Genomic DNA, 22,731 nt, shown 5'->3' on the forward strand with positions numbered 1-22,731 from the left:
CACTCCAGTGTTCTTGCCTGGAGAATCCCAGGGACGGCGGGGCCTGGTGGGCTGCCGTCTATGGAGTTGCACAGAGTTGGACAGACTGAAGCGACTTAGCAGCAGCAGAGGATACAGACCAGGAAGAGCCAAATGAAGAGACATGTAAGGTGAGGAGGGGAGAGGGTACAGGAGCCTCTGTCCCAGCACATTAACCATCACCAACCCAGACGACCCCTGAGCTTCTGCATCCAGAGTTTCCCTCAAGGCGTCTGTTTATTAAAAATAATGTTTATTATTTTAATGTGTTTATTCTCATAATGTTTATTAAAAACATTATGAGAAAATCACCAGCAATCAGTGATTAACTCAAGCCCGAGTCCTCGAATCACACAGTTGTTTCTTCCGGCCACCAGCCCCACTCCCAAGCTACCTAGGCACCCCCACGCCAGGAGTCACCTCATTAGCGTAAACTCAGGTACAGAAAGGGCTTCCCCAGTGGCTCAGTGTTAAAGAATCCATCTGCCAATGAAGGAGACACAGGAGACTCGGGTTCAATCCTTGGGTTGGGAAGGTCCCCTGGAAGAGGAAACGGCAACCCACTCCAGCGTTCTTGCTTGGAAAATCCCACAGACAGAGAAGCCTGGCGAGCTACAGTCCATGGGGTCGCAAAGAGTCGGACACGGCCGAGCACGCACACACACAGATACAGAAAGGGGGCTCTTTACAAACAAAAGACTTCTATCTCTTTCACTCAAGAAATGTGAAGAATTTTTGAAACCGTGTGCCAGGGCCAAAGACCAGATTTAGTTTCTACGTGTGCAGCCTAGTTTTCGGCACCTCCCTGTGAGCCCCTTTCTGTCTGTCCAGTCAGGGTAAATATCTAGACCAGTTTGCTACCTCAGGTGGCTTAAAGCACAGCCAATTTAGGGCGGTTCCCAAAGTGCGGTCCCAAAAAGGCAGCACCATCACCTGGGGTGTTAGCTCCACCCAGACCTACTGGGTCAGAAAGGCCGGTGGGGCCCTCCACGAGCTCCGGGAAGTCAAGAAGGTGAGGCTGCAGGGCTTCCTGATTTCCAGTAATCTTACCAAAATGCAGACTCTGATTCCACAGGTCTGGAATTCTGTGTTTCTGCTCCCAGGGGAAGTGAAAAAGAAAGAAGGCTGGCCTTCCCAAGTTAGGGGTGCATCGGAGGCCAGGTGGTAGGAGGACTGCACAGGAGGCCACGTTGGAAGCTCTCCAGTTGGGTAACGCACAACCGGGAGCACAGCTCAGGAGAGGAGAGGAGACCCTCTCTGAGGAGGTGCTATAGAAGGATGCACAGAGGGAGGCCTGAATGCTGGGCAGGTAAAGGGCCACTCCACCATTTGAGAAAGGGGACTGCAGGTCCTGGGGGAGCCACACCCACCACGCAAAGGGCCTCACAGTGCAGTGACACTGCGCCTCCTGGAAGCCCCTTCCAGGAGCTAGAAGACAGCGGGCACATACTCCCCCACCCCTGCCTGTGCTGGGAAGGTGCTGGAAGAGCTTCTGGGAAGAGAGGTGAGCCCTGAATGATCTCTGGAGGATACTGAGCCCAACCTAGACAGTACCCAGCCCACCCTGACTTGTGTTTAGAGTGAAAGTCGCTCAGTCGCGTCCGATTCCTTGTGACCGCCATGGACTAGTCAGTTCACGGAATTCTCCAGGCTAGAATACTGGAGGCTTTCCCTTCTCCAGGTGATCTTGCCAACCCAGGGATCAAACCCAGGTCTCCCACATTAAACCAGCCTCCCATCTCCATGCTGGAGACTCCTTCCCTGTAAAGAACACTCATCACACCCCAGTCCTTTCAGTAACCACGTGTCCAGCTTCTATAACCTTTAACACCTGCCCTACAGGCATATACTGGACACCTCGATGATATGCCGGCTCCCTCCTGCCTCCCCCACCTCCCTCCTTGGGTGTGCAAATTAACCAACCCAGAGACCACCACCTCCTCTATGGAGGTCTTATACTCCAGGTCACTTTCCCAGTGCAAGGCCAGGGACCAGACGACTGGGCACAGCCCCCACACCCCAGAACACACTGACATTTTTACACAAGCCAGTCCTAAGCCTGCTCATCCTGACTCTCCCGCTCCTCCCAAGGAAACCACAGTAAAGGCTCCTGCCAGTTTCTCCCCTCTCCTGGACTCCACCCCCCATCTCCTGGCAGACCCTCACTTCCCCCTGTGGTCCTTCATGGAGTGATGTGTCTCCTTCTCTTGGGAACTGTAATAAACTATCTTCACTGGGAGTCATCTCAGATTTTCTATTAACACACTGTATTTTAATACAGTCACTTTGGGAGCTAGACGTCCTTCCCAGAGAGAACCATAGGCTGTGAGGGGATTCTCTCCCCATCCACCACCTCTCAAGGTTTGCTCACAACAGCCCACCCCAGAGCTCCCTACTAGGCTGATCCCCTGGCCCTCCCACAGTTTCAGCACCCCTATATTGCCTGGAGAGGCTGTCCCCTGCTACACAGGTCCTCAGTGCCAACAGCCCCCAGAGCAGGAGCCCAAGTGGAAGCCAGGAAAGAATGTAAGAAGGGCCCCATTAGTGCAGCTCAGCACCTGGCCCACGGGCTGCCACCCCCAGGCCCCGTGCTGCATGCTGTACTGCGCACCTCTCCACCCCGCACCAGGAGGGCTCTGCAGGACTTGCTGCTGGACAAGGTGGAAGGCTGCCGGAGGTGGGGGAGTGGGCAAGGGGTGGGGGGATGGAAAGGTACAATGAACATGGTGGAAAGAAGGGCAAAAGGGAAGGCTGGACAAGTCATTCTGTGGGGCGTGGGGCCATAGCAGCTGGCAGTGTTCAGGATTCACGAGGGCAGAAGGCTCATTAGCCTACTGTCCTCCTCAACCAGGCTCCCAAAATGTTGGCAACTCTGGAAACGCCTCTGCAAAATCTCACCAGCCCAAGAGGGAAGACCTAAAAAGATGACAGCAGATGACCCAACAAAATGACCTGATGGCAAGGTTATTCTACTATTTTTCCAATCTGTTCTACTCATGTGCTAGAGTTCCGTCCTTTTAGCCCACTCTTCTTTTTTTCTTAACATAACAGCTTTATTGAGGTATAATTCACCTAACATAAAGTTCATTCTTTAATGTGAACTCAGTGACTTGTTATATATTCAGTTAATTCCAGATTATTTTCACCACGCCAAAAAGAAATCCCATACCCATCACTCCCCTTTTTACATCACCACCACTCCCCAACCACCACCCAGATCACCACCTCCACCATCTCCCCAGCCCCTGGAAATCATTCATCTACTTTTGAGTCTATGGACTTGCCTCTTTAGGACATTACATATAAATGAAGACATAATATATAGTCTCATCTGACTGGCTTCTGTTGACTGAAAAAAAAAAAAAATGCACAGCCTAAAAGATGAGAATTCTATTTTATTTGGTGGACTTTCTGAGGACTTCAAGACTAGGGGAGCAGACTCTCAGATTGCTCTGAGGATGACTCTGAAGAGGTAAAAGAGGAGTCAGGATATGTAGGAGTTTTGTGACATAAACTATGTAGTCAGACCATCAAAAGGTTACTGTTAATCAAAGAAAACCTGGCATCTCAAGTTAACTAGTTTAGCGCTAGATTCTGTGTATGGGAAGATGCAAGAGTCTGGGCTCATTGAAATCACTCCTTTGATATGCACCTTAGTTACCTAGGGCCAGTATCCCAGTCTTTCCCATTCTGAGTCCCCTTAGGGTGCATCACTGAGGGGTGGCTATTAGCAGCTGAGGGCCAGGCAGCCCAGGGCAGCCCATTTGTCTCCAACTTGAGTTCCTTGAGGATGAAGGTGGGGTGGGAGGCACACAGCTGTAGTGGCTTGATGGCTGCAAACTCCTTTGTTCACTGATACAGCAGGGAACATTCTTCATTCACACTTCTTTCACATAACATAATGTTTTAAAGTTTCATCTATATTAATTTTGGCTAATATTCCATTTTATGAATATACCATATTTTGTTCACTCATCCATTGGTTATCATATGGGCTGTTTATACTTTTTGGGGTTTTATGAGTAATACTCATATGAACATTTGCATACAAGTTTTGGTGTTAACGTTTTCCATTTCCTACATACTAAGGAGTCACACAGTAATTCTGTTTTGAGAAAATGCCAAACTGTTTCCCAAAGCTGCACCACTTCTACACCCACCAACAATGTATGCATATTCCAATTTCTCCATACCTTCACCAAAACTTATTTTCTGGGCTTTTAACTTCTGCCATCCTACATGGATATGAAGTAGCTGTTTCATTTGCATTTCCTAATCTTTTCATTTGTTCATGGATATTCATGTATTTTCTTTGGAGAAATGTCAATTCAAATTTTTTGGCCATATTTAAACTGGGTTATTGCATTTTATTGTTATGAGTTTTTTTATTCGACATACTTGAGATTCATGTATGTCCTTACGTGAATCGGATTTTCATTTCTTTTTTCTAATTAGTATTCTTTGTTTTCTTTTAGAGAAGTTTTAACTTCATAGCAAAATTGAGTGAAAAGTATAGGAGTTCCCATATAGCCCTCAAACACATGCACACACATACCCTCTTGAGTGACACATGTATTATCAATGAATCTACATTGACACATTATTATCATTCAAAGACCACAGTTTACATTAGGGGTCACTCTATGGGTTAGGCAAGTATGTAACACGTATCCACCATTATTGTATCATACAATTTGGAGGGCCCTAAAAATCTGTGCTCCACCTATTTATCCCTCCTTCCCCTCAACCGCTGACCTTTTTACTGTCTCCATAATTCTGCCTTTCCCAGAATGTCTTATAGTTGGGATCATACAGCACACAGCCTTTTCAGATTGGCTTCTTTCACTTAGTAACTGACATGTTAAGTTTCCTCCATTTCTTTTTAACACTGAAAAATATTCCACTGTCTGAATTTATCACAATTTATTTAGGATATCTTTTTGGTGGCTCAGACAGTAAAGTGTCTGCCTGCAATGCGGGAGACCCGGGTTCAATTCCTGGGTTGAGAAGATCCTCTGGAGAAGGAAATGGCAGCCCACACCATACTCTTGCCTGGAAAATTCCATGGACAGAGGAACCTGGTAGGCTACAGTCCATGGGGTCGCAAAGAGTCAGACAAGACTGAGCGACTTCACTTCACTTTAAAAAAACAGTTATTTGCACCAGGTCTTGGTTGCAGCATGTGCAATATAGTTCCCAGACCAGGGATCGAACTGGGGCCCCCCACATTGGGAGGGCAGAATCTTAGCCACTGGACCACCAAAGAGGTCCTTGAAGGACATCGTGATTGCTTCCAAGTTTGGACAATTATGAATAAATTTGCTATAAACATCTATGTGCAGGTTTCTGTGTGGATGTAAGTATTCCACTCCTTTGCGTAAATAACAAGGAGCACGGCTTCTGGATAGTATTAGTCCATTAGGGCCACTGTAACAAAAATACCATACATTCTGTGGCCCAAAAACAACAAGAATTTATTTCTCATAGTTCTGGAGGCTGCAGGTTCAAGATTAGGCATCAGCACAGTTGGGTGAGTGCTCTCTTCTGTATTATAGACTTACTGTGTTCTTCTGGGCTTCCCCAATGGCTCAGCAGTAAAGAATCCACTGGCAATGTGGGAGAAGTGGGTTTAGTCCCTAGGCCAGGAAGATCCCCTCAGGAGGAAATGACATCCCACTCCAATATTCTTGCCTGGAAAATCTTAAGGACAGAGGAGTTTGGAGGGCTAAAGTCCATAGGGTTGCAAAGAGTCAGACATAACAGTACCTGTGCATATACATACACATACACAAACACACACACACACACACACACACACACACACAGTCCATAGGGTTACAAATAGTCAGACATAGCTGAGCACCTGTGCATACATAAACACACACACACACAATGTTCTCCACGATGGAAGGAGCAAGGGAGCTCTCTGAGGTCTCTTTCATAAGAGAACTTAATCCCAATACAAAGCCACCACTCTCATTACCTAATTACCTCCCAAAGGCCCAACCTCCTAATACCATCACCGTGGGCAATAGGTTTCAATGAATTTGCGGGGGGTGGGGAGGCGGTGGGGGGGGGGGGAGTGTTGGGGAACATAAACATTCAGTTCACAGAACACGGTTTAAGAGTATGTTTTGTTTTTTAAGAAACTACTAAACTGTCTTTGAAAGTAGCTGTACGTTTTTGCACTCCCACCAGCAAAAGATGAGTTCCTTCTTACCATATTTAAATATAAGTAGATATCTGAGGATAAAAACCAAATATGAATACCAACAAAAGGAAAAAAGAACAGCAACTCTACAGAGAGAAGAAAAGCTTAGAGAAAAAATCTTTATCACAAAAATCCTCAGAGATAAAATACTTCAATCATGAAAGAACAAAAAAAGATACATATCATAAAAAAGGAACATTCAACAGCCAAAAAGGAGCTTTTGGAAAGTAAAAGTATGACAGCAGAAATCAAATTTTCAGAACAGCTGCAAGCCAAAGTTGAGGAAATCTCCAAGAAAGTAGAGCATAAACACATAAAGAGATAAAGAGTAGAAGAGGTAAAATGGGAAAGCTAGAGAAAATCAGGTATCAGCCCAGAAAAGCCAATATTCAAATCTAGGTGTTTCAGAAAGAGAGAACAGAGAAGGCAGAGGAAACGAAATATTCAACAAAATATATAGCAAGTTTCACTGCTGAGAAAATGAGTTTTTAGATTGAAGGCTCTTCTTGTGCTCAGTCAATAAGACATAGACTCACACCGAGTAACATCACTGTGAAATATCATAACCCTAGGCATAATGAGAAGATACAAACTTTTAGAAATTTGAGGGAAAAATAAAAAACGGATGGAAGGACAAGACAGGAAGGAAGAAGGAAAGGAGGGCAGGTGAACAAAAATCTCACATACAATTTCTAGACTCCTCACAAACACCAGAAGCATGAAAGCTAGAAGCTCACAGACTAAGCCTACAAAATCAGAAAATGATTTCTAAAATACAGTACCCAGTCAAACTACCAATCAGGCAGGATACAAAAAAATGCATTTTAGATCTGCAAGGCCTTTAGAAACGTAACCTCCTTGGCATCATTTCTCGTAGAAGTACTGGAGGATGTGCTCCACCCAAACAAGGGCATAAACCAGGAAATAAGGTAAAGGACAGGAAATAAGAGAGCAAGCATCATGGGAAGGAAAAGGAACCGAGCACATGGTAAAGGGAGACAGATCCCAGGATGACACCTGCGCTGAGAGCATAGAGGTGATAATCCACACTGGAGGTCATATGCCTCAAAAAAGAGACTCCTTCGGTAAGATTAACCTGGTGACCTATCTTAAGTGTCAGAACATCTTGAGAGATTTAGACTCTGAAGCTGTGAAGGATTTGGAGAATTTGTGATAAATACATGGAATCTTAATCAAACCCCCAAAAAGCAGTTAATTCCATGGAAACTGAAATTTGTGCAAGAAAAAAAATTAATCAAGTCCACATACAGATCTCAAATATATCTTGCTTGGCTTACCCCGCAGTTGCTTTTGTAATTAAAGGTAAACACTTAAAAACCAAGAGATTGCACATACAGTTCCATAATCCCACATTCTTTTTTGGAAAAACTGGAAGATCTCGGCAAATGGTGCCCTACATTTCCGCTGACCTAGGCTGAGAGGCCTCCCCAGCGAGTCACAGCCCAGCCCACTCCTGGACAGTCTACAGCCAGGGCTTCTTTATAGAGACATAGAGGCCGACAGGGAAGGCGCGGCGGTGGGCCGCGGGGGCCGATTGACGACAAAGGGTCGCTTCCTATACGCCTTATGAAAACTAGGTACTAACCAGAGGCTGGCGCTCAAGCCCCCCAGCCTCAGTTTCTGGACACTTTTCTGTTTTTTCTCCCTTCCATTTTTTCCTAAATCGCTCAACACATCTAATTCACTTCCCACCACCTGCTGCTGCTGCTGCTAAGTCGCTTCAGTCGTGTCCGACTCTGTGAGACCCCATAGACAGCAGCCCACCAGGCTCCCCCGTCCCTGGGTTTCTCCAGGCAAGAACACTGGAGTGGGTTGCCATTTCCTTCTCCAATGCATGAAAGTGAAAAGTGAAAATGAAGTCGTTCAGTCATGTCCGACTGTTCGCGACCCCATGGACTGCAGCCCACCAGGCTCCTCCGTCCATGGGATTTTCTAGGCAAAAGTACTGGAGTGGGGTGCCATTGCCTTCTCCGTACCACCACCTAGTTCCCGATCTCAGCAAAGATGGCACCCGGCCGGATATAGGAACCGGCAATGACTTCCGGCCGGGCGGCAGGCGGCGAGCCTCGCTTCCTGCGGCGCTCCAAGTGACGTAAACGAGCGCGCCGCGCAGCGTGGACCGAGGTCTGTACTGGGGCGCATGGAGGTCAGCGGCGGAGCTCGCGGTAGCGGCGGCGGCGGGGGCGCCGTACGTATCGGGACCAGGGGAGAAAGGGGGTCCTGAAAACCTGGGGTCATGGCTGAGAGAGGAGACCTGGAGCGCGCACTGGGACGCAGTGGATCGGGGTGGGTGGCAGGGGCCGGGGCCGGTGTAAAGCACTGCCCGCTCGTGCGCACGCGCCCCTTTTCTGAGGTCCCGCGTGACAGCCTACGATCCCCGCGCTGACCCTCGGCGCGGTCGCTGCGTGCTCTTTGTAAAGGTGATTCTCTTTTCTGCGTATGAGGGCCGAACTTCCGGGTTGGTGTTAAGGATCCTTAAGTCCATTTGAGTTGAACTCGTTTCCTCACTAGCTCGTAGGACTGTCTTTAGTAGGGATCGTTTCCAGTGCTTCCCCGCCGCTGGGGCTTTGTGGATGTATGTGGATGTTGCCCTTGGGCCAGTATTTCTCCTTCCTGAGCCTCTTATTTTGTGTACAGTGAGTCTAAACTTTTTACAGCTGCAACAATCAGCTCATGTTAAAATGTTCCGGACCAAGTTCTGGGAAATCTAAGGTCAAACACGCTCTCTGCTTTGGCAGAAGGGAGCCCGGGTTAACCTTTTATCGTGTGCCGGTGGTCTGCCTTCCCTAGGTCGTTTAATCACGCTAGTGCGCGAGACAGAGTTGTTAAAAAGCAGTAGCATCGGGTATGTAACATTTTGGGAGGAGGTAATGTTTTATCTGAGTGAGGAAAGATGGAGGGTGATTTCCTGAGCCCTATGATGGCGGGTAAAAAAAAATGAGCCAGCAGGCCTTCCCCTGCCCTGCCCTGCCCAGGTGTAATGAAAGTGCAAGGCCTTTGAGAAGGCCTGGAGAATAAGGGAGTGTGCTCCAGGGAGGAAGAAAAGGTAAAACTGGGAAAATAATTCCGCGCCATGTTGTGAACTGCTTTTTATGATTGGTTCAGGGATTTTGCTCTCAGAAGGGGTGTATGTGTGTTTAGTAGGTTAGTGATGTAATAGTGCGAGTTGGTTTGGGAAGGCTCACTCACATAAAGTTATTAAAAATACATCCACAGAAGCTGTGGGATGTATATACAGATTATATATCCAGGGTTTTCTAGGAGTAGTCTAATTTAAAATATTCTGTCTCATTTTCTCTGTAAGCCAATAATTTTTTAATCCTGGGTACTTTTAAAACTTAAAAGGGAGTTGGGGGGAGTGGGTGGAATGCTATTCAAACCCTGCTTGCAGAAACTTCTACTCAAGAGGTCTTGGACCAGGCTGGGGTTCTGAAGTGTTGAACCATTCCAAGGTAATTCCACAACCAGGACTAGAAGCCCTCCAGCCCAGACTGTAATGCTCCTGAGTTTCAGTATTGGGTTACATTCTGTTCTGAAACAAAAGCCCTCTGAGATTTTTGCTTCAGAACACGCCTTTGCCTATGGGTGGTCAGTCAGAAAGGAGGAGTTTGGGCTGCCCTATGGAGAATGTGGCTGTGGCTTCCTTGGTTTGTCAGGTTCTTCTGTTGTGTTTGTGAACCAGGAACTGCCCCTGCACCACCCCTTTCTCTCTCCTTTTTCTCTTCAGGGCTCTGGAGTCACTTGCTAGGAGGCTCCCCTCCCCGCTGCTCGGGCCACCATGGCCGCTCGGCTGGTGAGGCGATGCACGTGCCTCCTAAGGGAGGCCGCCCGCCTGGCCCCTGCTGTGTCCCCCGTCGGCCAGCTGAGACTCCCCCAGGGAACCCAGAAGCCACTGACTTCCTCAGCTACCTCGCCCAGCTCCCGCCTCCCAGGTCTCTTGTCAGAGTTTGTGGAGAAGGAACAGGTGTTTACTCCCTATACTGGGCGCCAGGAGGTGGAGCAGCTCATCGAGAAGGCCACCCAGCCTGAGGAGCTCCTGGAGCTCCTGGGCAGTGGTCACTGTCTGCAGCAGAACCATGCCGCCCTCGCGCTTATCCAGCTCTCTCGCCTGCTCTCTGAAAAGCCAAAAGACAAAGCCGCGCTCATACAGGATGCTCGCTTTTGGCAACTTCTCCATCTTGTCAACAGCCAGGTGGGTTCTGGAGCCTTTTCTGTAGGTTCGGCAAGCAGAACGTAGCAGAGGCCACGGAATCCAAAGGATCCAGTCACTTTCCCAGTATAGACAGAAACTCTGCTGTGTGCTTCGTCCATCCACATCCTGTGCTGTTTTTTCATTTTATAGATTCCAGAATACTGTAATGTGCTTTCACTTCTGTTAATCCTCCTGACAGCTCTGTTAGGTGCATATTGCTGTCCTCATCTTACAGGCATCCCAGACACAGTAAATGCAAACAAAAGGATTGAGCCTGGTTTTTCTCAGTGCATCGGGGGCCTCCCCCTCACCGTGCAGTCTTGACTGATGTGGCCCCTCCTCTGTGTCTGGCTGACAGGGGACACACTCTTGAAACTGGAGGAGATGAAGGGTGACTAGGAGAGTCTCAGAAACTTGAACTGACCATGGGTGTTATCCCAGCCAGTCAGATCCTTAGAGGAGAAACATGGAGAGAAGGGACTTGTGTGTGGCAGGGGTGGGTGCAGGAAGGACTCAACCCAGTTCCTGTTCAGCGTGAAGAAGGACTCCATGCAGACTTCAGGCACCCTGGGGTCTGCTGGAACCAAAGGGCCTGTGACACAGAAGAGAGGTACAGACCCTCACCCCGGCTGCTCTGGAAAGGCAAGGCCATGTCCGCTTGTCAGGGATGACGAGGAGACTCACAGCTCAAGGGAGGGGTTGAGTTAAATGAGTTTTTTCAGCTGCAGGTTATGAGAGTATAGTAGATGTAGAAATAGAGTAATATTGGAAACCATTCACAGATAGTAAGAGAAGTATTGTTTCATGGAAGTTTTTGTCTTCAGTTGAAAGACACATCTGTACTGTGAGCCCGTGTGTTGGGGTCATGGTACAGATTTTTTTCTTACTGAGAATAGAGCTCATATAAAATTATCTTAATTAGATCCCTTCTTGTTCTAAGACTATCATTCTACTCATTATTTATTAAACCTTTTACCCAAAAGCTTTAGAGACAGACTAAACATATTGTCTGGAGAAGGAAATGGGAACCCATTCCAGTGTTCTTGCCTGGAGAATCCCAGGGACAGGTGAGCCTGCTGTGCTGCCGTCTCTGGGGTCGCACAGAGTCGGACACGACTGAAGCGACTTAGCTGCAGTAGCAGCAAACATATTGTAGCAAAATTACAAGCCAATAATGAACCAGGATTGAGAAATATAAACTGTTCAAGCTTTCTTTTAAAGAGCCCTACTGTCTGGGAATTCTGCAGAAGCAGCAGAAGTCACTGAAGGCTCATGTGATGCTGAGATCAAACTCATACTTTTTTCCCCCCGCACCTTGGCTTTTAGGATTGTTGATCCCCCACCAGGGATTGGACCCAGGACCCAGGCAGTAAAAGCCTGGAGTCCTAACCACTGTCCGGCCGGGGAATCCCCCATACTTTTCTCCTTCTGCCCAGCCCTTCACACAGCTGCTTTTCTGTTTGCCCCTCACCTCGTGTGTATGATTTCAGTTCCCTTTCTTGGCAATGCAGCCCCATTTCACAGAAGAGTTTGGAGACTAAGAGAGTTAACAGAGTTAACAGCAGTTAAGAGTTAACAGAGTTAAGGCAGAGTTAACAGCCTTAGCATAGCAGACAGCAGAGCCATTCTCATTTACCACATACTGCCTTCCCTGAGGGTCAGGATCAATAAGGTCCCAGGTGTGACTTTGCCTCTGTGTCTCTCCTGCCCCGCCCCACCCCCCACCTAGATAACTGTAGTCTGGCATGGGACCCTCGTGAAGCTGCTCCGGAGCCTCTACACACTGGGGCTCCCCGCCACCTCCAAGGACCTGCGGTCTGTGGAGCAGGAGGTCCGCTGGCGCATGCGCAGGCTCAAGTACAAGCATCTGGCCTTCCTGGCCGAGTCCAGCGCCACCTACATGCAGGAGCAGGGCTCCCGGGAGCTGCTGGCTGAGTTGCTTGTGCACCTCGAGCGGCGCTGGGCAGAAATTGAAGACAGACGCATGGTGGTGGCCATGATGATGAAAACTGGGCACCTTTCGGAGTCTCTGATGAACCGCCTGGAGGACAAGGTACTAAGGGACAAGAGCCTTGTGGCTTCTGTCCATAGTCCGGGGCATGGCACTGGCAGGACTGGCACTTCAGGTAGCTGCAGGCAGTACTTTGTGCCCACTGGTTCCTTCAAGGATCCAGGGGGTTGCAGAGCCTGAACAAAATTGGAGTTCCTCCAAAATTGCATCTTGAACGTGACCTGGAAACAGCACGGCCAGCAGCTCCTGAAGTGTGGCCTTAGCTGCCCCACTGGCTCAGCTTTAGTTAGTGCTTCCTAGAGACATCACGCCTGCCGCCCCCTGCTCTACCCCTGCCTCAGTCCTGCAGTCAAGTCAAATTCAGCCCTGTTCCCGTGGTAGCAGGGGCTGGCCCGGATGACTGCCACAGCAAACTCCGCAGCTCATGGGCCCTGGGTCCCCTGCCCTGGGACCTGGGGATAAGTTTGGCTTCGGACATGGTATGCCCGGTCTAGGGACTCGCTGGGGTGGGAACAGAGGCAGGCCCTGCCCAGATGGGACATATGTTTAGTAAGCTCAGGCCTAGTTGCTGTCTCACAGGGCCTGCACTGCATGGGACCCCTGGCCCTCGGGCCATCAAGCTGACCCCTGCGGGCTGTGGTTGACAGTGCCTGGAGCTGGTGGAGCAGTTTGGCCCTGAGGAGCTGCGGAAGGTGCTGGTGACGTTGGCAGCTCAGAACCGGAGATCAGTGCCCTTGCTGCGGGCCATCTCTTACCACCTGGTCCAGAAGCCCTTCCCCCTGACTAAAAGCATCCTCCTGGACCTGGCCTATGCCTATGGTGAGCCCTGTGCACGGGGAGTGAGGCTGGGAGGGGGAGGGTTCTGGCTGCAGCTGTGTCAAATTCACTGCCTACCTCACCCATGGCAGGCACTGGCCCAAAAGGCTGCTACAGAAATACTGTGACTCATGGGCCCTGATCCTCTGTGCTAGGCCTCAGGGATAAATTTGGTTACAGACACCAAGCTCTTACTCCTTAAGACCGGGGTGGGTGGTGGGGTGGCCCTGAGGGCGGCCTGCCACTTCTCACCAGTTAAATCTCAGGCTCTGTCCCCAAGGCAAACTCGGCTTCCACCAGACCCAGGTGTTCCAGCGCCTGGCAGCCGATTTGCTGCCCCACACGCCAAGCATGACGTCCAGCGAGGTAGCCCGCTGCACCAAGTCCTTCGCCTTCCTTAAGTGGCTCAACCTGCCCCTGTTTGAGGCCTTCGTCCAGGTGAGCTGGGGCGCAGGCATGAGGCCTGGGTTCTGAGGGCCCTCTTTGCCTGACCCCCTGCTTAGGCACACTCCATGGGCATTTCAGACGGGAGGCCCGGCCAGTCTAGAACACTTGCTAGTGGCAGATAATGGAGTCCTTACTCCAGTTTCTTTGGAGAGAAGCAGTATGACTCAGTTGTGAAAGAAAGCATAGTTGAAACCCTTTCATTCTCTCACCAAACTTTGTAGGTGACAGACTGTGTGTGTCTTTGGGTGACTGTGCAGGGAGCTAGGCCTAGAATCCACTCAAAACTCTCCCTAAACTTCCAAGAGCTGCAAAATGGGAGTTGTGAAGAAAGAGGATGTTTGCGTTGAGGTTTAGGTGCAGCAGGTTGCAGCTGTGTCTATAGGCTGAAGAGTATCTGAAGCTGTTGTCAGGGGCCTTTTGTGTGTGTATGATTGCCTCAGGGAGGACAGGGGCTAGCCCTCTGCCCATCGCCCTGTGTAAATTACCCCTTTGGGCTGGGAGCTCATGGGTTCTGGGGGAGGGCCAGGTCTGCGTACCACCGGGCCCCTCTCATCCTGCCTTTCTGTCCTCCCTGATCGGCCTAGCATGTCCTGGACAGAGCCCAGAGCATCACTCTGCCACACCTGTGCAACATGCTCCTGGCTTTTGCCCGTGTGAACTTCCGCCCGGAACGGGAGGATCCATTCTTCAGCCTGGTACAGTCTTCACACCCTCCACTGCTATGCTTGGAGCAGCTTGGGACTGAGAAGGAGGGAGGGAAGAGACCGGATTTGTACTGAGGAGCCCTAGGTGGGGAGGCAGAAATGAAGAAAGCCTGGTGGGAGTGTGGAAGGAGCCAGCTGGAGCCGTACATCCCAGGGGTTGTCTGGGGACAGGCGAGAGCCAGCATGGCAGCCAAGGACCAGGAAGGCATCCAGTGGCTCACTGGCAGTGGGGCTGGAGGACCCCTGTTCTTACTTCCTATGTGTGTGTTAGTCCCTCAGTCATGTCCAGCTCTTTGTGACCCCATAGACTGTAGCCCACAAGGCTTCTCTGTCCATGAAATTCTCCAGGCAAGAATACTAGAATGGGTTACCATGCCCTTCTCAAGGGAATTTTCCCGACCCAGGGGTCAAACCTGGATCTCCCACATTGTGATCAGATTTACTGGTTGAGCCACCAGGGAAGCTTTGAGCTATCGTACTTCCTGGTGTTCCCTTAATGCCCTGTTGGGACTCAGAGACTCAATCCAGTTGCCAGGGTGAGAGCCTCCTATGAATGAAGTGGGTATGACCCCGGCCCCCACAGTGGGTGTTCCCCCAGCCGGCCAGCTGCTTCCCTTTTCATAATCTCCAGCTCTTGGGGCCAGAAACACCTCCCCTATGCTGGTGGCACGGTTTTGTGCATAGGTTCTTGCTAGTGGGTGGGAGGAGGGGGCAGTAGGGGTAGCCCAGCTGCTGTCCTGATTGGGCCTAAGGGAAGAGGAGGGTTTCTGGTACCTGCCACCAAGGGTCCCCCAAACCTGACCAAGGGTGCCTCGGCCAAGGTTATTCGCCTCACCCCCTTGGGCCTCAGCACGTCCAGGTCAATAGGGCCACTCCAGCTGCTGCCCACCCAGGGATGCCTGCAGCCACTGAGCAGAACCTGCTTTCCCCACCCTGCACTGTTCTTGCCCAGGTGCATGAGAAGCTGGGGTCAGAGCTGGTGGACCTGGAGCCAGCCCTGCAGGTGGACGTGGTGTGGGCCCTGTGTGTGCTGCAGCAGGTGCGGGAGGCCGAGCTACAAGCTGTGCTCTGCCCTGAATTTCACACCCAGTTTCTAGGTGAGCGGTGGGGGGACATCCCTCCCTCTCCTGAGTGATGGCGAGCCCGCCGTGTGTGCCCCCTCCCCCACCTCACCCAGGGACCACTGCAGCTGGGATGGCTGCCTGGTTGTCAGCCTTGGGCTCCACTCAGCACTGGGGAGATGGGGCAGGCCAGGGCGCACCCAGCATCTGCTCCTTCTCTGTCCACTCCTAGTGGGTGACCGGCAGACCCTCTTTCTGCTGCTCCTGACCCAGAGTCCAGGGTGAGACTTGGGTGTGGGGGAGGGTGCTGCCGACTCTCCCACCTGGCGCCTGTGTCCCTCCATCCCGGTCCTCCTGAGCCTCTTTTCTCACTCCATCGTCTCCCCTTAGGTGGCAAGTCCCCAAAGGATCAAAGCACCTTCCAGAAGCTGCTGCATATCAATGCCACTGCCCAGCTGGAGCACCCTGAGTACACGGGACCCCTTCTGCCTACCTCAGCCTTGGTCCCCAGCCCCTCAGCCCTTGAACAGAAGATGACCCCGTTGCAGAAGGAGCTGCAGGAGACGTTGAAGGGGCTGCTGGGGAGTGCCGACAAGGGCAGCTTCATGGTGGCCACGCAGTATGGCTGGGTTCTGGGTGAGGACCCATCGTCCCCTTCCTTCCCCACAGTCCCATCTGGTCATCCATCGTAAGGGCAGGGGCTGTGAGCCCCGTTGATCTCTGAGGGATAGTCCCCACCACATTTTCATTCTTTGCCCTCCTCAGATGCTGAGGTACTGCTCGACACCGAGAGCCAACTCCTGCCCCTGAGGGACTTTGTGGCACCCCATCTCACGCCCCACTCTGGCAGCCAGCCACTCCCCCCTGGGGCCAAGAGGTAGGTGGCCACACCACCCTTGGGGGCCGTGTGCATTTGGTTCTGAAATTCCCTCTTCCCTCTGAGGGCCTGAGGGAGCTGTCACCATCCACAGCACCCCGTCTGCCCCTCCAGGCTAGCCTTCCTTCGCTGGGAGTTCCCCAACTTCAACAGCCGAAGCAAAGACCTGCTGGGGCGCTTCATGCTGGCCCGGCGCCACCTGCTGGCCGCTGGCTTCCTGCTGGTCGACGTGAGTATCTGCTAGACCCAGCTGGCCGATGGGAGCCAGTGTTGGACCCTAGCTCTTGAGGTCACCTGTGTTGGGGTTCCCCCTTCACACATGAGAAAATAGGAACTTAGAAGGGTGTTAGATTTCTCCCAACGTCACACAGCTTTTAAGTATCTGATGCTGTTCGCATCTCCACAGCCAGGGTTTCTGAGAGGAAGAGGTAAGACAAACCGGGTGCCCAGGGCCTTGTGCTGGCCTGCGCCTCCCGTGGGGCTCTGTGCTGAGCGCTGGCCCCAGGTTCTCACCGTGGAGACATCTGCACCAGAGAGCAGGCTCTCCTGTATGGGGCCAGAAAATACACAAGTGACTCGATTTTGAGTGTTCTATTTTGCTTTTGATACGGCTTTTAAAATCTTGAAGCCACTCTTGGTCCCATTTATTCATGGGCCTTTGCAGCTCTGAGCACGGACCAAGTGGGGGTCTCTTTCCCACCCATTCTGCTCTAGCTCTATAGGCGTCTTCCTTCAGGATTTGGGGGCCAGGGGTGTGATGTGCAGGGCGGGGGGCATGACAGGGATCTGCACCTGCCCTGACTCATTTCCACTGCCTCCTCCAGGTCCCATACTATGAGTGGATGGAACTCAAGTCTGAATGGCAGAAGAGCGCCTATCTCAAGGACAAGATGCGCAAAGCAGTGGCAGAGGAGCTGGCCAAATGACCTGTCCCATAGCAAGGACTGTGTGCCCAGGGGGCCGGACTTCTCCAGAGGCCTAGCCATGGGCACTGGGTGGGCAAGACGTGGCACGCTTCAGGACAGACCTCAGTGCAGGACCTTGGCCTTGGAAGTGGGGGAGTGGGCTGGTGGCCAACGTCTCTGAGTAGCAGGTCATTCTCCCATGAGTAATAAATTCTTAATCAACTGCCCGACTATCCTGGCTTCTCTGCCACCCACAGAGGATCCCTCTCATATACATTCGTGCACGGCTGGCCTGTTGCTCAGAAGCCTGCAGTCAGCCCCCATACGGGCTGAGTCCTGGAGTTCTGAACTCAGTCAGCGTGTGAGGACCTTCCCAGGGGAGGCCAGTTGGGTTTTCAGTGCGTGGCATCCTGGGAGGTCCCCTCCCATCCGTTGGTCTTGGGTGAGTGGGGCACCCTGACAGCCTGTGCTGCCATGTGGTATAAGTGCCAGTCCCTCAGGAGGCGCTGGCTCTGAGAAAAAGAAAGGAGTGTACTTGACTGACACTGCAGGGCCAGAAGAGACCCCTTGCTGTCACCAGAGTGCCATGGTGGTGTGCTGCCGCCTTGGTAACCATCTGCCTGAGGATCCCAGAGCCCCCTTCACCACGTCAGCAGCAGCGCCACCAGGACTTCCCCGGCAGTGTAGGGGTTAGGACTCCTTGCTTCCACTGCTGGGGGCCTAGGTTCAGTCCCTGGTTGGGGAACTAAGATCCTACAAGCCGAGTACCGAGGCCCAAGAAAGGCTTTCTAGCTTCTAGTCCATCACAAGAGACTTTGTTGTGGAGCTGAGCAGAAAGGGGCCATCTGGCTTCTCTGGGCCCCCCTCTCAACTGATCCCCACTCCCTCTAAAGTGGTTCCTCAGGAAGCGAGTCACACAAGCTTTGGGTTAGAGGAGGAGCTGTAGAGCAGCAGCTCTGAGGATGTGGGTGCTTGGCACTCGGCACAGGCTGGCTGAGGTTCTTGCCCAGAGAACAAAACAGCCAAGATGGCTTTTTGAAGCTGGTGACTCAGAGCCCAGACAAGGTGAGGGAGTGGGGAAGAGTGTGCCAAAGTGAAGGGCCAGCATGGACAAGCATCAGGGGTGCTGAGCCAGGTTCGGGAGCCTCTGGGAGCACCCACAAAGGAAAGCTCGTGTTCACCATTCAGGATCTGTGGCTTGTAGTTGAGATACTTTGACAGATTACCCCCGCAGCTGAAAGAAGTTACACAGTGTCCCCTGTGCCCTCTATCAGTTGCCTCAAAGGTGATGGGCACGTGTCACACCAGGATACTGACAAGAACGAGCCCATGCGCAGGACACTTGAGTCACCATCAGGACACCTCATGTTGCCCTGTATGTTCATGCCTACCCCCTTGGCCTTGAGCCAACCGGCAGCTACCAACACATCCTCCATTTCTATTTTGTTACTTGGAGAATGTTCCATACAGGAATGATGCAGTATATGAAGCTTGGAAATTGGGTTTCTTCACAGGCACAGTTCTCTGGAGTTTGATCCAGTAGGTCCTTGTTATTGCTGTTAGACTGTGGTTCAGTCCCACGTGTGGGTGTTTGTGTAAACCCAAGTTTTCATTTCTCTGGGATAAGTGCCTGTGAGTACAGCTGCTGGGTCATACGGGATTTATATGCTGTTTGAGAAACTGCCACCGGTTTCCCAAAGGTGCTATGCCTTGTTATATTCCCACCAGCAGTGTGGGAAGCAGTGAAGTTCACATCCCAGCCAGCCTATGGTGTTCTCAAGGATTCCCAGAGCAGTTCTGATGGGTGTGGAGTCATCTTTTCACTTGCATTTGCCTAAAGGCTAGGGATGTGGAACACTTAACCTGACTTCTAATCTTGGTGGATATGAGGTGGTATCACTGTGGCTTTGATTTTCATTTTTCCATGATGACTAATGGTGTCTTTTCATGTGCTTATGGCCTATTTACATGTAATTTTTGGAGACATACCTGTTCAGACTCTTTGTCCAGTTTTTAACTAGTCTGTCTTACCAAGTTGTAAGAGTTCTTTATATATTTAGAAGCAAACAAACAAAAAATAGAAACAAGTCTCTTATCAGATAGAGGACTTGCAAATACTTTCTCCCATTTTGTGGACTATATTTCCACTTTTTTTTTTTTTTAAGAAGTTGAATATTTTATTATTAAATTGTTTATTCTCCTGCAAGGCTGTTGCTTCACTGTATAAAAATAGCACCAGCAAACACAGTGTATTGCAAAATTAAGATAGTAATATTCTTCACTGGACACTATACAACTAACAAACTTTTCTCCACTGGCAGTTATTTCTAGTGGAAAGATAATTTTGACCCAAATCCAAGGATAGCTGTAAGCAAGTTACAAGTCATATAAGGTTTAAGATAACCATGTTATCCTTGAATTACATAATTTTTGTAATTAGTTTTACCAGAGATAATTTCAGGAATTCTGAATATTATAACTGGAGCCTAGCCGTGTCCTTTGAAACACAAAAAGTTCCAAATTTGGGTGAAAGAGATTGTCCAAAATTGATGTTAATTCTACTTTAAATGAGAATTAACTACTCATTTAAACATGAGTTTAAGCAAGCTTCATGAGTTGGTGATGGACAGGGAAGTCTGGCGTGCTACAATCCATGGGGTTGCAAACAGACATGACTGACTGAACTGAACTACTTTACTTCATCGAACTCAAAACTATCTGGGCCTGAAGATTTCTTGGGGGAAGCTTTTTTTAAGCTACAGATTCAGTTTCATGGTTTTAGGACTATTTCATCTTGTTTGAATTTTTGGTAGATTTTAATTTTCAAGTAATTGTCCATTTCTTCAAAGCTGTTGAATTTATGAGCATTAAGTTGTTTGTAGCATTCCTTTAGTATCCTTGTAATGTCTTCAGGCTCAAGTGTTAGCCCTGTTATTAGTCAGCATTCTGCAGAGAAAGAACCAGCAGAAAATGAGAGAGAAAAACATGAGAGATTTATTACAGGAATTGGCTCTGCAGTTACAGAGACCAAGGAGTTCCACAATTTGCTGTTCTCAAGGTGGAGAACCAGGAAAGCCATAGCCACTGGTGTAAATTCAGTTCAAGTGCAAAGACCCAAGAATGGGAAGGGGTGGCGGGTGGGGCTGTGGTGTCACTGGTGTCAGCCCTGGAGGCCAAAGACTGGAGAACCAGGAGCTCCCATGTTCAAGGGTCAGAGGTGGACATCCCAGCTCAAGAGAGTGAATTCACACTTAGCCTTTTTGTTTTTCTCTGCCCCTACCCACCCTCCCCCCAGCAGCAGATTGGTTGATACCCACCCCGCACTGGTGAGACTGAATCTCTTCACTCAGTCTACTGAGTCATGCTCATCTCCAGAGATGCCCTTGCACACACACCCAGAAACATCATTTAATCCACTATCTGGGCATCCCTAAGCCCAGCCAAGCTGACACATAAAATTAACCATCATAGCCCCTGTGGCATACTGGTCATTTGTGTCATCTCTATTTTTGTCCATCTTGCAATTTTACTGATTTCTCAAAGAACTATTATTTTTTGTTTGTTTGTTTCATTGATTTCTTCCGCTGTTTTCCTGTTTTCTGTTTCATTGATTTCTGCTCTTGGCTCTATTTCCTTCTTACTGCTGAGTATAGTTGATTTTGTCCTTTTCCTAGTTTCCTGAGGTAGGAACTTCGATGATCGATTTGAGTCCTTTCTTCTCTTCCAACGTGCTGTAAATATCCCTCAGCATTTCTACCTGCAGACCACATAATTTAATGTCTTTATTTTCATTCACTTCAGTTCTGTGTTTCTTAACATTTTTCTTATTCTCGTTGTAATTTTCCTTATTGTTGGGTTCGTCCCTGATTTTCCTGGTATGATGGGTGGTTTTTTTTAAAAAACACATACCCCAGATAGGCTGTCATGTTCAAATTTTAGCAGGCAGTCAGCCTGTTTGGGTTCAGGCTGCAGTCCTGGGCCACATGGCCTGTGGTTCTCATGACTCACAGCACTGTGTTGGTCTCCTGCCACTGGGCTCTCTGCTGGTGCTCTTGAATGGATATGAGGCACTTCCTGCTCTGGACCATCCTGTGCCCTTGTGGGGGGTCGGGGTGGGGTGGGGAACCCAGCTTACTGGGCTGAAAACCTGCTGTGGTGCAATTTCCTTTGCCAGTGGCCCCCACCCTCCAGAGACTCGGGTGGGGGGCAAGAGCTAGAGAGGGGGTGCATGAGGTGGGGAGGAATGGCTTCCCTTGGCCCCTTATCAGGAGGCTTCCCCTTGATTTTCAGTATCAGTTCTGCCACACTCCCTAGAGTTGTCACAGGCTCCAGTTCATATGAGGGTGAATGCCTGGTCCTCCCAGTATGTAGTAGCTGGTGGTGACAGGAAATGCCAGGCTTGGGTCCCCTTCTGTTGAGTAGGCTGCTCTGCTGTTCCTCCAATCCTGGGGTCCCTCCCCAGCTCACCTTTCTCTTTTTGTCTTAGTTCAGTTCTGGTGGTCTCTAATTTACCACATCTTTATAGGAGGAGCAGAGAGACAAACTTGTGTCATCCTGTCCAAAAAGGAAGCTACTCAGGCACTGATGAAAGCCTTTTGTTTTCTGGAATGTCAGTGGTGTTGGCCAGGTGGTAGAGGTTGGCAGAACAGTGAAGACTTATGAAGGACTCAGCTAAGGCGATGAGAGAAAGGCCATAGGAAGAAGCAAGTTTTTGTTGTTGTTGTTGGTCATGACACAGCTTGTGAGATCTTAGTTCCCCCACAAGGGATTGAACCTGGGCCACAGCAGTGAAAGCACTGAGTCCTAATCACTGGGCCACTAGGGAATTCCCTGGAGGAGGCAACTTAGAAACTCTTAGGAGGTGAGGATGAAGATGGGTGTGGAGAAAAGGGACAAAGAAGAGGAGCTCCCCATCAGTGGATAGATGGACAGATCTCCAGCGACTGAGAGGGATGCAAGATGCAGGGCTTAGATTGGAACATAATGGGTCTGGTGCCTGGTGTGTTGGGTAGATGCCCAGCAGGCAGCCCCTGGCTCCATGGGCTCCGGGGTAGAGCCAACAGAAGATTGAGGATAGAGGAGCCTCCCCCACAACAATGGCCGTTCTGATTGCCTACCCCCGCCTCCGTCTAGCTCTGGAATGGTGACAATGTTCAACTGTCTCCCAGAGCCTGGCACGGGGCGGATGTTCGGTGAATCTGAGTGCAGGAGGGCCTGTGTGGAAGCAAGCGCGCATCTCTGGAAAGCTCAGGGAGGGTTTGCAACCTTGGGGGTGTGGCAGGGAGTCTTCTGAGAATGGAGGAAGGCAAGCTTCTCCATCTTCCTTCCATTGCCCAAGAGCTGAAGGATGGGACAGCACTGAGCTGCGGGGAACCCCGGGGACCAGTCAACCCGAGGCTCCGCTGGGGCTGCTTTCCCTGATGCGCTCCTGCCTGCCGGCTCTGGTTACCATAGAGCCAGGAGGCGGT

General features: G+C 50.3%; 1 protein-coding gene and 2 non-coding genes across 4 annotated transcripts; all 3 read left to right on the forward strand.

The window, feature by feature from the left end:
* Positions 1–8,334: 8,334 nt before the first annotated feature.
* On the forward strand, positions 8,335–17,486 carry TBRG4 (transforming growth factor beta regulator 4). Of its 2 annotated transcripts, none has more exons than XM_061414409.1 (11): positions 8,335–8,438; positions 9,978–10,442; positions 12,172–12,495; positions 13,101–13,272; positions 13,550–13,707; positions 14,301–14,411; positions 15,373–15,517; positions 15,872–16,117; positions 16,247–16,358; positions 16,473–16,587; positions 17,183–17,486. In XM_061414409.1, exons 2-11 carry the CDS (start codon positions 10,029–10,031, stop codon positions 17,282–17,284), a joined length of 1,899 nt encoding a protein of 632 aa, XP_061270393.1. In that variant the 5' UTR covers positions 8,335–8,438; positions 9,978–10,028; the 3' UTR covers positions 17,285–17,486. The 2 variants fall into 2 exon arrangements, with proteins under 2 accessions (XP_061270393.1, XP_061270394.1); XM_061414410.1 differs by lacking the exon at positions 8,335–8,438 and adding an exon at positions 8,573–8,670.
* LOC133246965 (small nucleolar RNA SNORA5) lies at positions 12,798–12,933 on the forward strand. The gene has a single exon (XR_009736211.1). It is a non-coding gene; the product is annotated as a small nucleolar RNA SNORA5 (small nucleolar RNA).
* Positions 13,321–13,455, forward strand: LOC133246964 (small nucleolar RNA SNORA5). Its single transcript, XR_009736210.1, has one exon. It is a non-coding gene; the product is annotated as a small nucleolar RNA SNORA5 (small nucleolar RNA).
* Positions 17,487–22,731: the final 5,245 nt, after the last annotated feature.

This window comes from Bos javanicus, chromosome 4 (genome assembly GCF_032452875.1).
Source record: "Bos javanicus breed banteng chromosome 4, ARS-OSU_banteng_1.0, whole genome shotgun sequence".
Classification (NCBI taxonomy): Eukaryota; Metazoa; Chordata; class Mammalia; order Artiodactyla; family Bovidae; genus Bos; species Bos javanicus.